This window comes from Oreochromis niloticus, linkage group LG1, assembly GCF_001858045.2.
Source record: "Oreochromis niloticus isolate F11D_XX linkage group LG1, O_niloticus_UMD_NMBU, whole genome shotgun sequence".
NCBI classification, from domain to species: domain Eukaryota; kingdom Metazoa; phylum Chordata; class Actinopteri; order Cichliformes; family Cichlidae; genus Oreochromis; species Oreochromis niloticus.
Window position 1 is genome coordinate 23055503 of NC_031965.2, and position 13478 is coordinate 23068980.

Below are 13478 nucleotides of genomic sequence, written 5' to 3' on the forward strand. Positions count from 1 at the left end.
TGCAGCTTTTCTCTATTTCACAATACTAATTTTCTGTCTCTGAGCAGTTATTAAGATTTATAATTCATATATAAAATTGCGTTGAGTTGAATAAACCTTAACACCGACGATAGGGGTCTGGGTTGGTCTTACGCTTGCCTCATTTTCACACGACCGTGGTCAGATGATTTCCCATTGGCTATTTAGAGTTCAGTACACTCAGTCCGACTCTAATTGGTGCTCGGGTTAGTCACATGTTCATCACTAACCAATCGGGTGAGTCTGCTAGGAAACGCTACAGTAAGGTGCAGGCAGCCACGCTGAGAGTGCTAAACTCGGGGAGAGGTGTTGTACAGTGTGTTTTTAAAACATTCAGGTAGTCTTATTATTGGTTTATATGCAGAGCCATGCCGGAGGAAAGAACTGAGCAGCCACATATAGTTACATGTACCGCTCCAGTGAATATAGCTGTCATTAAATACTGTAAGTATCACCTCGACTTGTGTTTGAGTTAGCATTGTTTTGTTATGGTTGTATCATTTGGACTCAAGGGAAACTGAATCGACAGTGCCTGTGTGTTTAAGTCTGACTGAATATTGGTTATTAAAGGTCTGAATTACTCTCGAGTCTATTTATATTGTATCCTAATATCAGGCTGATGACACCTCGGTTGTGCACTCCGTGTTAAAGCCTTCTTACTTTTCAGGGGGCAAGAGAAATGAAGACTTAATTCTACCCATTAACTCATCTTTGAGCGTCACATTGCATCAAGACCAGGTATGTTAATTAAAACGAAATCCTCACGAAGCCTGTGTCTGTAAAAAAACCCACTCAGCTTTCTCTATGTTTTCTCATTTCGTCGTGTGTCCCTGTCCAGAGCTGCAGAATAACTGTTGCTGTGGCTGTAAGAGTTCACTTAATGGAGCCAAAGTCTCTATAAAATAGACTGTTAAGAGAATATTATTACATAACATTACTGTTAGGATTAGGATTGCCAGCCAAACTTTAAATATTTATCTGGTGTTTTAGTATTATTTGTAGTGTGAACACAGCTATATTAAACTTTACCTGTCAACATCTATTAGATATTCTACTAAAAGAATATTGGGGAAAAAAGTATTGTGACTCTGTGGAAGAAATTCTCTGTTACTCAGATTACAGACAAATAACATCACTTTTGCACTGTCCCGTTAAACTGGGATACACAGACATACACTGTGTTTTGTGCTTTTCACATGTCTCCAGGGTTCACGTTGGACATTATGTTATATTAGTAATAACATACACTACTACATACAGCACCAGTATTTCTCTAGTTTCTCTTTTTCTCTTCTTTGCATGTTTGCTGCTTTTTTGTTCTGTTCTCTGTCAAGTTCTGTCAGTTCTTTGGTCCTTTTTGAAGAACACACTGCACACCCATGATGAGATATGCTTTTGGCAAATAACGCTTTGGGAATCATCTTGTTGGTGCAAAGATAATTTTTTATATTTTATGTACCTTTACCTAAAGAAATAAGGAAAATGTTTTGGAACTGGCTGTTAGTAACAAAGTTCTTAAAGATACAATTTAAAATTGGTTTGGCTAATTTGTCTGTTATGTATGGACATAACACTGGTTCATCCCTTGAGTTAGGTGCCTTTTTTATGCTTGAGTGATTGATAGATCGGTTTTAAGTGGCTTAATAAACAAAAACAGATCTCTCTAAAAGTGGTCAGATACAAGGACTGGACTGAAAATGTGTATAAAAGCATCCAGTGTCCAAAGTAAAACTTTGAAAGAACTTCAGAATTCCTGGAGAACTATTGCTCACGAGCACTCTTAAAAAACTACAAAAAGGTCTGGCTTCTTGGAAACAGAAAAAAGGGAGGGTTGGTTCAAGATTTTTGCACACCACTGTAAATGCAGCTTGATACAGACGTAGCTTCCTTTTTTCTGTTTAGCTGAAAACAACCACTACAGTTGCAACCAGCAGATCATTTCAGGAGGATCGAATATGGCTCAATGGTAAAGAGGAGGACATAACCCATCCCAGACTGCAGTCCTGTCTGAGGGAGAGTGAGTGTTGTGCATTATATTTGTAAAATACAGCAGACAGAAAGGAGTGCATACTACAATGTAGTTTTCTTCTTTCTTTTTTTTTTTGCTTTATACTTAGTTCGACGATTGGCACGGAAAAGGCGTAATGACGGAGACTCTGGCGTGGATTCAGCTAGTTTGTCACACAAAGTCCACATTTGCTCAGTTAACAATTTCCCCACTGCTGCTGGACTCGCCTCTTCAGCAGCTGGATTTGCTTGCCTGGGTGAGCTTGTCTGTGCTATAATTCACTTTTGCTAACATCTCCTTCTCCATCTTTCTTATAGTTGATATTGCTTCACTTAGTCCCAGTGTCTTTTTTTCCCGAATGTTCTGTGGTGCAGTTTACACTCTGGCTCGGGTGTTTGGAGTAGAAGGAGAGTTGTCTGGGATTGCTCGTCAAGGCTCAGGCAGCGCATGCCGGAGCATGTATGGAGGTTTCGTCCAGTGGATCATGGGAAACAAAGAGGATGGGAAGGACAGTTTAGCCCAGCAGGTGGAGCCAGAGACTCACTGGCCTGAGCTCAGAATCCTCGTACTAGTGGTAGGTCTGATTGTGGGTATAGGAGAGTGACACTAAATAAGTGTAAATAATGCTGATGAATTTGCGCTTTTACAAATGCAGGAATGCAAAAGTTACATCGATTTGATGCACTTCTGTCACAGGCCAGTGCAGAGCGGAAGCCAGTTGGCAGCACCTCTGGAATGCAAACCAGTGTAAAAACAAGCTGCCTATTAAAGGTTTGTTCACCCTATACTGCAAATGTCAGAATTTTAATGTATATCGATTGGCATTTTATTTAAACCCAACTCACTAATACAACACATTTCTGACTGTCATACCTGTGTCTGTGTGCGTCTGGGTTAGCACCGCGCTGAATCTGTCGTCCCGGGCCGGATGGTAGAGATGACTGAAGCAATACGAAAAAAGGACTTTGCTGCATTTGCTGAACTAACCATGAAGGATAGTAACCAGTTTCATGCCACCTGCCTCGACACGTACCCCCCTATCTTCTACCTCAATCATGTTTCACAACAGATCATCAGCTTGGTCCATCGTTACAACAAGCATTACGGGGAGACGAGGGTGAGCAGCTTTTACAGTGGTGTTATGGGAGAAATATCTGAGCAGGAACTTTATTCCTTTATACATATTTGTATTTCCATTCACTTAATTACATTTTATTTTATTGTTTTTCCATGAAATTGATTTTTCTTAACCACTCATCCAACTTGGGGTCACAGGTGCCTGTCCCAGCTGATATATGGTAAATGGCCTGTATTTGTATAACGCCTTACTAGTCCCTAAGGACCCCAAAGCGAGAGTTTAGTTTAACAGTGGACACGTTGCCAGTCCATCACTTAACACCATACCACGCTTTCACTGAAATAAAGAAAACTTACATTTCCTCATGGACAGGAAAATCTTCTTCCTTCTGCAATAGTCACATTCTGTTTATTATCTTTACAGGTAGCCTACACTTTTGATGCAGGGCCCAATGCTGTGATCTTCACTTTACAGCAGCATGTTCCTGAGTTTGTGCACGTGGTTCAACATTTCTTTCCCCCAGAAACCAACGGAGCAGAGTAAGTTGAAGGATGTTAAGCTCATTACCTTTAAAATCCTTCCATAGCAATTAATTAATCCTGAAAAATCAACATTTAAATGCAAATATAGATATATACAGTGGAAAGTATTAGGTCTTTTCATGTAATCTAAAACTGATAAATGAGACCTTTTGCCCATTAACCTACTCTGAAATCTGTGAAAGTGAAACTTCTTTTGGTTTGTTAAAAATCAAGAACTGAAATCAGTCGTTACCAGAGTGTTTAAACCCTTTGCTGTTGCATTCAACATTTTGGTCAGGTGCATCCTGTTTGCTTTAATTATCTTTGACACATGTTTACAACATGACTGTGGAAAGCTAAATGATTTAAGCACAGTTTACCAAGGCATGTGCCCGTAAAGAAAGTCTAACAAATCATATTGCATTAAGGCCCGAAGTCCAGGAAACTCTCTACAAACTGACCATAAAACTGTGGTCAAGAACACCATTTCTGAGGTTTTGAGTGTTCCCAAAAGTGCAGTGTACTCAGTAGATTAACATGTCTAAAAGGTATTTACCAGAAGTTACCTTGCCATCTAACCAAAATAAGTGATCAAACAAGAAGGGTCTTATTCAGTGAGACTGCTCTGACTGATCTTCAGAGGTCCTCAAGTTTTGAAAACCTGCTGGAACGACACCCAACTCACTGGTACAATGATCCACACACTTAACTCCCTGGACAGAACACTATTTCTGGCTAATACCAGGCACTGCTTATTATCTTGCTGAAAGCAAGTGAATCAGGGTGCTTGCATACTATTGGGGTATTTCTCCAAAGAAGGGACATGAAGATGGAGGGATGTAAGAATTCAGAAAGGGATCATGAAGATAACCTGCTTCAAATTGCATGCAACCTGAAAACACAGAAATAGCTTGAGCTAGAAACAGCCTGCCTAGAAAAATAAATCTAGAGAAATGTCTATGAAGATCTGAACCTGCAAATGCTGCTAAATGGACATCCACAAAGGACTTAATCTTGCATCTGTGTAATGTTTTACTTTTGTACTTTTGCTTATTAATATTGACCTTCAGTCTCTTTTAAAATGTGTCATTAAGTGCTTCTTTCTTCTCTGCAGCTTTATTAAGGGTCTTCCAGTCAACTGTGCTTCTCTTTCTGAGGAGCTGAAGCAAGGTATTGGTCTGGAACCCATGCCAAAGGGAATAAACTACATAATTAGTACTAAGGTATTCACTCATATTTACCCGCACAAGCAATTACTCCAACTTTGTATTATAGGCTTACTTTAAACAGAAGCTAAAAGATACAGAGGTTTTAGATTTGAATGTCTTGATCCATCTTAACTGCACAAGACTGCAGTGATGTGTCTGCTGTAGGATTGCACGAAGGGTCAGATGTGTCTTTACAAAACCTTTCAACATGCTGTTACGAAACATTGTCTTGCATTGTTCCATTTAACTAGGGCACTGAAAGAGCACAAGAGTTATCTGAATCTTTGACCAGTGAGTGCTTCATTTGAAAAGCTAATGTTTCCTAGAGGCAAGAATAAATGTAAAAATTTAAAGCTCATGAAACATATAATTAATCTGTCGTTTCATCTTCTTGTATTGCCTTCAAGGTTGGACCAGGCCCGTGTGTTGTAGAGGATCCCACTCAGCAGCTGCTTTCATCTGATGGTTTTCCCAAGAAAATGATGTGATTTCCTCCTGCAGCGAGTTCTACTGAGCAATAGGAAAGCCAATGTGACTTAGTTGCATATAACTTTTATCGCAGCAATACCAGACACCTTCCTCACAACAGCAGAAGATGATACATCTCCCTTTAAATTTTTAACTGTCCTGTTTGGTCTCTTTTCTTAACATCATTACTCCTTTGTGCTCTTTCATAGCTTTAATCATTTCTGTGTATCTGCAGGTAAACACTGATACTGCCTTGACTCTCTGGTCGTAAATAAGTGGAAACTCTTGCAGTGAGCAATGCACTGAGTCATAAATACAGATCAGACTGGAGCCCAGAGCTGACCCATTGTTCTGTCTGATCGAATTATTGTGTGTACAGTTTTCTTGTTTCTTCTTGTTAATCACCATTTCCGACCAACAGTGCATATTTAATTCATGTCAATTTTATGGCACACAATAAAATATATTTTGGTCAAGATTTCATTTGTTGTTTATGATTTTTGTCATTCCATCATCTGATTCTCATCCAGATGAGAAAATAATTATCTATTCAATCTCAGAACTTTAAAAGATTAACTCATAATTCTGGTAAAGAAGCAGCAGAAAGGACAGCAAATAATGGAAAAGAAAAAAAAAATCTTTGACAAATTCCGGTAACCTAACAATCACCGCCACAGTCAACAATCAGAGTGTGTATATCTTGCGATAAAGCCGGTCTTTCTTTTCCTTGTGTTACCTGGCAGGAGTTTTCGGTTCTTCCTCTTTCGCTGTAGCGCTGCATTTTTTCGGAAATGACGCTTGAAATAGGGATTGGCTAAGGCAGAACAAGCCTCGCCCTCTGACCTGCCCACCTGCACCCCTCAAATCTCGTAAATACATTTTTCTTCCTTGTAGAAACCATTATCACCGTCGGTAATCCACGCCGGAGGAGCTCCAGGAGGCTGCAGAGCTGCTGTTAGGTTAACATAATGGGGAAGATTGAGTGGGCGATGTGGGCTAATGAGCAGGCTTTGGCGTCGGGTCTAAGTGAGTATGAAAACTTTATTATTATGGAGGGGGGGTATTTAGCACGTTTCTTATTGTCTTATTCGGTTACATGAGCGGTACTTTTAGCCTCTTGTCTAGTTCATTTACAGAGTATTTCTGACAGCATAATAAAGCACAGTTTACCACCTCTGTGTGTGCAGTCTGCAGGAGTGTATTTTTTAAATCTTATCTTCCTGTTTTCTTCTTTCAGTTCTCCTCACAGGAGGGATCGTAGGCGTTGCTGGACAGTTCAGAGGGTGGCAGTTTGCTGCTTATGCAGTGTATCCTTTATTTTCTGTTGTATTTTTTATTGTGTCTGAATTTTGGCTTATTAAGCCTTTTCTATGTTGTAGAAATAATAACATGCTAAATAGGATTTTATTTGTGGGGGTTTTTTTGTTCTTGGGGTTTTTTGTTTTTGTTTATTTTACCAGTAATTTAATGCATACAGGAAGTTCAAATACTTATAACATGTAAATACATTATAGGCTACACAGCTAATACTAGAGCCTTTGGTATTCTAGTCTGTATTGACGTGATAGAACAGGTGATGTGATTCATCTGTCCTCCACTACACCTTAAACAGACTCTGTAGGATTGAGGTGTGGTGATTGTGGAGGCCATTTTAAGTTCAAGAAACCAGTCTGAGACTGCGTAGTGCACTGCCCAAGTGAAATGAGCATTTACAGTGTAGTCATGGAGGGACACATATGCTTATCAACAATACTCAGAAAGGCTGTTACATTCAAATTATACTGAAACAGTAACGATTCTTCAATTGCTACGCCAAATTTTGACCCCACCATCTGAATGCTGCAGAAAGAGGGTCATTGCCAATCAACCAGGCAACATTGTTTTCCAACCAAGCATGCCCATTGTGGGCTCTGTTTCCTTTTCTTAGCTTAGGTCTAAAGCTGCTGATGACCATTTGCTTTTTTTGACAGATTTTGTGCTCAGAGATCCTCCTCTACACAACATGTGATTTTAGTTTTTATTGCATTGCTGCTCGATCAGTGCAGCTATCCCTCTCCTATCTTTATCATCAGGAAGTGTTTTCGCAGCTCATTGGGTGAATTTTCTTTCTCTCTAAGGCTTATTTAAATTATTATATGTCAAAATGCATTTTGTTCCTGCCTCATAAGTGACTGAATTGGTGTTTTTATTGACAAGTAGTTGAACAAGTGTTATTAATACAATGACCGTCAAATGTTTATGATGCATCACACAGTATGTTAAGCACAACTATGCAGCAAGTTAACATCAAACCTGACCAAATGTTCTAGTGTTATGGATTTAACCGACGCTGTGCTTAGCAATGTTCACACTGACATGCAAGAACGTTATTTCTTTTTATTCAATAATGGCAAAAATACAACATGGGAAAGTACTTTCTTTTCTCCCTCAGTAGCTATTCTTATGAAATAATGGAGATATTCTCTTTTGTATTAGGAACAATCCTCTCATTCATTGTTGTCTTTGCCTGCTGAACCTGCTCAGCGTCACCAGTGTTTATCTCAATTTCACTTCTCAGACTTATCTCAGTGAGCATTCTTATCTGACTTCTTTTGGTCCGGTTTAGTTACTGCACTGTGTTTACTGATGATGATATATTGTTTCTGTTTTTGTGTCTGTGTGACACTTTGCATGCAAATAAAGAACATTATTTTAAAGAAAACACCTTGACAGATAACTAGTGCTGCCGGGGTGTTTGTGTGTCTACTTGAGTATCCCAGAAGCAAGAGGGCCAAGGGCACGAGCGTGGAGAGAACGTAAGCAAACACTGTTCGTTTGGATGTGCGCTGGACTTTAATGGACAAGTTCTAAGTCGCTCATCATTGTGTCTTAATTTCTCTCAGGGGCCAGTACTGCTTCACTGTGTGTGTAAAAGCCTTTGGACCACTCACCAGGAACTACTATGTCAGGGCATTTTTACATGCTGCGTGAGTTCATTATCTCAGCCACAGTCTTTGCCAAACAGCATTCCTGTCACTGTCGATTAGTCAAGGATTATGACTTGTTTTCTTTAGTCTTTTGTCTTCAAAATCCATTTGTTTTTGTTTTTGATTGTTTTTATCCTCAGTATCTGTGTACCTGGAGGTTTTATGCTTGCCACTGTTCTTGGATGTGTCTGCCTTGGCATTGCCAGCCTCATCTACCTTGCAGTAAGTTTGCAGCTTTTTAACCTATTTATTTTTCTTCTGTCCAGCAAGTTAAATAACTTTTTGATAAAGTTGTTAACTGAAGCAGGAACTAGCCAGTTGGTGGAAACAAGGAAATAGCAACAAGGAAGAGGTTGTTTCGTTACTGGCACCTCTGTTGAAAGATGGCCGTGTAGTTATGAAATCTGAACAGTTAGGGGTGTGACTGAATTCCTCTACACCTTTGTGGATTTTGAAGCTTTTGAGGTTGCACTGTTTATTTTTACATTCTCTAAACTACTGTGAGAGTCAAAGATAAGAACCAGTAATAATAATCTTCCTGATTTTCAGTAACAGTACAGTAACTTTCAGTCATGCTTAACTTAATCATGCACAAGCCAGTCATTGTTGATTTGTCATCTTCTTGCTTTGTAGGCCGCTATACGAGGCGAGCATTGGGAGCCCATTCTTCCACGGAAGGAGATCCGAAAACCAGTTGGAGAGAGCATCAAGAATCCTCCTCAGAATCCACCACCAAGACCTCCTCCAGAGATGCGCAGGAAACAAGCAGGCGATCTTGAAAAATCAGCCTATGACAACCCCATGTCTGTTACTGATGATGAATAACCAGTATAGTTTCAATCCATAACCAGTTACAGTTGGAGCTCTGGATGAACAAAGTTTTTCTAAAGTTTAGTGTTTCAATTGACCGGGCAACAAGTTAGACACACACCTCCTTACCTCAACTTGGAGAAAAATGTGAGGAATAAATGAAGGAAATAATTTGTTCAATGAAGAAAGAAAAATCAGACAACAGAATATAAATGTAAACACTGTAGCTACTAAGTGTCATCCGCTAGCAATTATTGTCAATTTGTTTTAAGTTGCTCTGCATCCACAATAGTTACACTGTGTTCTTAACCCTTTACGTATTTCTTAAAAAGCAGCTGATTCCAATGCTGTTTAATAGGAATAAATGGATCTGCTGTTTTTGACTGTATCTGGCTGATATTAAGCCATTTATTAAACTTTTTGTTCGCGTTTTCAATGTGTTGTAAATAAACTCTTTTTATCCTTTGACTCATTATGTGTCGTAGGCGTGTTCTTTAAATCTGCATTCTACAAGGTTTCTCTGGTAAATTATTTTAAGCAATGCAACTTCCCCATTTCGCAAACGTACACAATTTCAATATGTCAGAGTTTCCCTTTCTTGTCTCAGCTGTTTCTTCTGTATTTTTGTCACATTGCCATCAATTGTTAGCTTACAATGGAAAAAAAAATCTTAGGATCATTCATTAGGTTTAGGTGCTGGTTGTCAGACAAGTTCTGCATGTATTGTCTTTTGTTACTGCTCAACTTTGTGTGTGTGTGTGTGTCACAGCTGACCTGTCAGGCAGCTGGTTATCGCTATAAATAGACATCTGCTTATGAATAATGCATACTGTCAGATGATAATCCATGGGTTTTGTGGATTCTCTGTGGAAACCACAGTAGTACAGTTGTGCTTCTTCTTTTTAGTTTGGGGCCTAACACCAATGTACAGCATTTGATATATTTAAAAGAGGCATTTTTAATTTATGTGTTGTATATGATCGTTTTTTTAAATAATCATCAAGACAATATGATTCATATTCAAATTAATGTCCTTAAATCTTCGTATTTTCACTTTTTTTATGCGGATAGAAAAGTTGTCTGTCTTGTTTAAAAAGTAGGTTAATTTTGCCACCTCCTGTTCGACGAGAGAACTACAAACAGACTGCAGTGAGAACTTGTGCTGCATGAGATGTTGATTCAAAGGCACAGTAAGACTAGTTTTAAAATAAATTTCGATGATTCATTTGTTATTTTTGAAATTATTTAAAAGAAATTATAAACAACTGAGCTTAATTGTAATGTTCATTTTTTTTAAATGATCAAATAAATGTGGAAAATCTATAGAAACACGTGAGTAAACAAATGTAAAAATAACTTGTGTCCAACTCGTATGAAATTCAGTTACAGGTCTTCCGGCGCCCCCCGTGTGCGGCAGCCTGTTACAGCAGCTCTGCTCATTCTGAGTTTCTTTCTTTCTTATCTTTTCTTATCTTTTCTTCTCATAATTTTTCTATAACTAACGTATTAGTAATTAGACTCTGCAACCATGCACTACCGTTTTGTGCTAGTTCTGGTCGTTTTTCTTAGTTTTTTTCTACTTTTTTCACCCGTGTGTGGAGACCCAGAGCAGGGATCCTTTGTTTACAGTAAGGATCAGCTGTTAGCGCTGCGTCCCGCTGCAGTACTGCCGGCGGACAGACCCGACATTCCCAGCGAGTTGAGGAGGAAAAGACGGGGGTGTCGTGCTGGGAAGGAGCGCCGTCGCCCGAGAAGGAGACGTTATCGACCATCTCTTCCTTCTGTAATTATTGGAAATGTAAGATCTTTGCCCAATAAAATGGATGAGCTAACGTCGCTAACCTGGTCACAGAGGGAGTACCGGCAATGTAGCATCATGATGCTAACGGAGTCGTGGCTAACACCGCTAACTCCGGACACGAGTGTGACACTACCGGGATTCCAGCTGCTGCGAGCGGACAGGACAAGAGACAGCGGTAAGAGGAAAGGAGGGGGACTGGCAGTGTTTGTGAATGACAGATGGTGTAACCCTGGGCACATCACTGTGAAAGAACAACTCTGCAGCAGAGACATTGAGCTGTTAGCTGTTAGCATGCGTCCATACTACCTGCCCCGGGAATTCTCGCATGTTATCGCGATAACAGCGTACGTCCCCCCCTCGGCCAACGCGGATGCAGCCTGTGACACTCTCCACTCAGTGGTCAGCAGACTGCAAACACAATCTCCGAGAGCCCTCCTCATAATATCAGGGGACTTCAATCATGCCTCACTGGACTCCACACTGCCCACCTTCACCCAGTATGTGACCTGCCCAACCAGACACAATAAAACACTGGACTTACTGTATGCCAATGCTGAAGAGGCATACAGTTCATCACCTCTCCCTCCCCTGGGCAGATCTGATCACAACCTGGTGCACCTTGTCCCTGTGTATGAGCCCTTAGTGCGCAGGGAGCCACCAGTCACCCGCACAGTGCAGAGATGGTCGCAGGAGAGCGAGGAGGCTCTTAAGGATTGTTTTGAGTCGACTGTGTGGGAGGTGATCTGTGACGACCACGGAGAGGACATCGACAGCCTTACTACATGCATTACGGACTATATTAATTTCTGTGTGGATAACACCGTACCTACCAGGACTGTACGGTGTTTCTCCAATAACAAACCTTGGATTACCCCAGAAATTAAAGCCGTCCTCAAGCAGAAGAGGAGGGCCTTCAAATCCAAAGACAAAGAGGAGTTGAAAAGGGTGCAGAGAGAGCTGAGGGGACTGATAAGGAATGGGAAGGACAGCTACAGGCAGAAGATGGAGAACCAGCTGCAGCAAAATAACGTCGGTGAAGTCTGGAGAGGCCTCAGAACCATCTCAGGCCACAAACATCAGAACTCTCTGCCTGGGAGGGATGTGAGGTGGGCAAATGAACTGAATCATTTCTTCAACAGATTTGATTCAGCCATGAGGCAGTCTCCAACATCGGCTGCAGACTCACCCTCCCCCACTGCTGCTGTTCCACCTCTGACACCTCAGACACTTCACACCTCCTCTATTCACCCTGCTCACTCCTCCCCACCCCCATCAACAGCATCCAATACACAACCAACACAAGGCTCCAGCCTGTCTCTCTCATCCACCCAGGTTAGGAGGGAACTGAGGAGGATTAATGGCAAGAAGGCAGCGGGTCCAGATGGCATCAGCTCGAGGGTCGTCAGGTCCTGCGCGGACCAACTGTGTGGTGTGATGGAGCACCTCTTCAACCTGAGCCTGAGGCTGGGACGAGTCCCACAGCTCTGGAAAACCTCCTGTGTTGTCCCAGTGCCAAAGACTTCACGCCCCAAGGACCTCAACAGCTACAGGCCGGTGGCTCTGACATCCCACCTGATGAAGACCCTGGAGCGGCTGGTCCTGGCTCAGCTTCGGCGCCTTGTGAGCTCATCACTGGACCCACTTCAGTTTGCCTACCAGCCTGGCATTGGAGCGGATGATGCCGTCATTCACCTCATGCACCGTTCCCTCGTTCACCTGGAGACCGCTGGGAGCACTGTGAGAATCATGTTCTTTGATTTCTCCAGTGCCTTTAACACCATTCTTCCGTCGGTTCTGAAGGACAAGCTGGAGAACTCAGGAGTGGACCATCACCTCACTACCTGGATTTTGGACTACCTCACCGACCGACCGCAGTATGTGAGGACTCAGGGCTGTGTGTCGGACAGGGTCGTCTGCAGTACGGGGGCCCCACAGGGAACGGTTCTGGCTCCGTTCCTCTTCACCATCTACACTGCAGACTTCTCCCACAACTCCACCCAGTGCTTCCTGCAGAAGTTCTCTGATGACTCTGCAATAGTCGGCCTCATCATTGATGGGGATGACAAGGAGTACAGAGGACTGACTCAGGACTTTGTGGACTGGTGCCAGCTGAACTACCTCCAGATCAACGCCAGTAAAACCAAGGAGCTGGTGGTAGACTTCCGCAGGCACAAACATCCTCCACTGCAACCACTGAACATCCAAGGTATGGACATTGAGACTGTGGACAGCTACAGGTACCTTGGTGTTCATCTGAACAACAAACTGGACTGGACTCATAACTCAGACGCCCTCTACAGGAAAGGGCAGAGCAGGCTGTACCTGCTGCGGAGACTCAGGTCGTTTGGAGTGGAGGGCCCACTCCTGAAGACCTTCTATGACTCTGTGGTGGCCTCAGCCATCTTTTATGGTGTGGTCTGCTGGGGAGGCAGCATCTCTGCTGGGGACAGAAAGAGACTGAACAGGCTGATCCGAAGGGCCAGCTCTGTTCTAGGATGCCCTCTGGACCCAGTGGAGGTGGTGAGTGACAGGAGAATGGGGGCTAAGCTGTCATCCCTGTTGGACAACATCTCCCACCCTATGCATGAGACTGTGACAGC

General features: G+C 42.0%; 2 protein-coding genes across 2 annotated transcripts; both read left to right on the top strand.

Moving 5' to 3' along the window:
- The first annotated feature begins 186 nt into the window (after positions 1-186).
- On the top strand, positions 187-5779 carry mvda (mevalonate (diphospho) decarboxylase a). Its single transcript, XM_003442250.5, has 10 exons — positions 187-462; positions 686-756; positions 1921-2035; positions 2136-2282; positions 2401-2600; positions 2723-2797; positions 2925-3143; positions 3528-3643; positions 4740-4848; positions 5241-5779. The coding sequence occupies exons 1-10, from the start codon at positions 387-389 to the stop codon at positions 5319-5321; spliced, it is 1209 nt and encodes a 402-aa protein (XP_003442298.1). The 5' UTR covers positions 187-386; the 3' UTR covers positions 5322-5779.
- Positions 5780-6117: 338 nt separating this feature from the next.
- On the top strand, positions 6118-9550 carry cyba (cytochrome b-245, alpha polypeptide). The gene is made up of 6 exons (XM_003442249.5): positions 6118-6327; positions 6539-6608; positions 8022-8096; positions 8184-8267; positions 8408-8489; positions 8901-9550. The coding sequence occupies exons 1-6, from the start codon at positions 6270-6272 to the stop codon at positions 9090-9092; spliced, it is 561 nt and encodes a 186-aa protein (XP_003442297.1). The 5' UTR covers positions 6118-6269; the 3' UTR covers positions 9093-9550.
- Positions 9551-13478: the final 3928 nt, after the last annotated feature.

Coding starts and splice junctions, on each gene's coding strand:
- mvda (XM_003442250.5), top strand. CDS start 387: ATGCCGGAGGAAAGAACTGAGCAGCCACATATAGTTACATGTACCGCT. Junction 2,036..2,135: donor GCAGTCCTGTCTGAGGGAGA/GTGAGTGTTGTG, acceptor CTTTATACTTAG/TTCGACGATTGGCACGGAAA. Junction 3,144..3,527: donor AGCATTACGGGGAGACGAGG/GTGAGCAGCTTT, acceptor TTATCTTTACAG/GTAGCCTACACTTTTGATGC.
- cyba (XM_003442249.5), top strand. CDS start 6,270: ATGGGGAAGATTGAGTGGGCGATGTGGGCTAATGAGCAGGCTTTGGCG. Junction 6,609..8,021: donor CAGTTTGCTGCTTATGCAGT/GTATCCTTTATT, acceptor ACAGATAACTAG/TGCTGCCGGGGTGTTTGTGT. Junction 8,268..8,407: donor AGGGCATTTTTACATGCTGC/GTGAGTTCATTA, acceptor TTTTATCCTCAG/TATCTGTGTACCTGGAGGTT.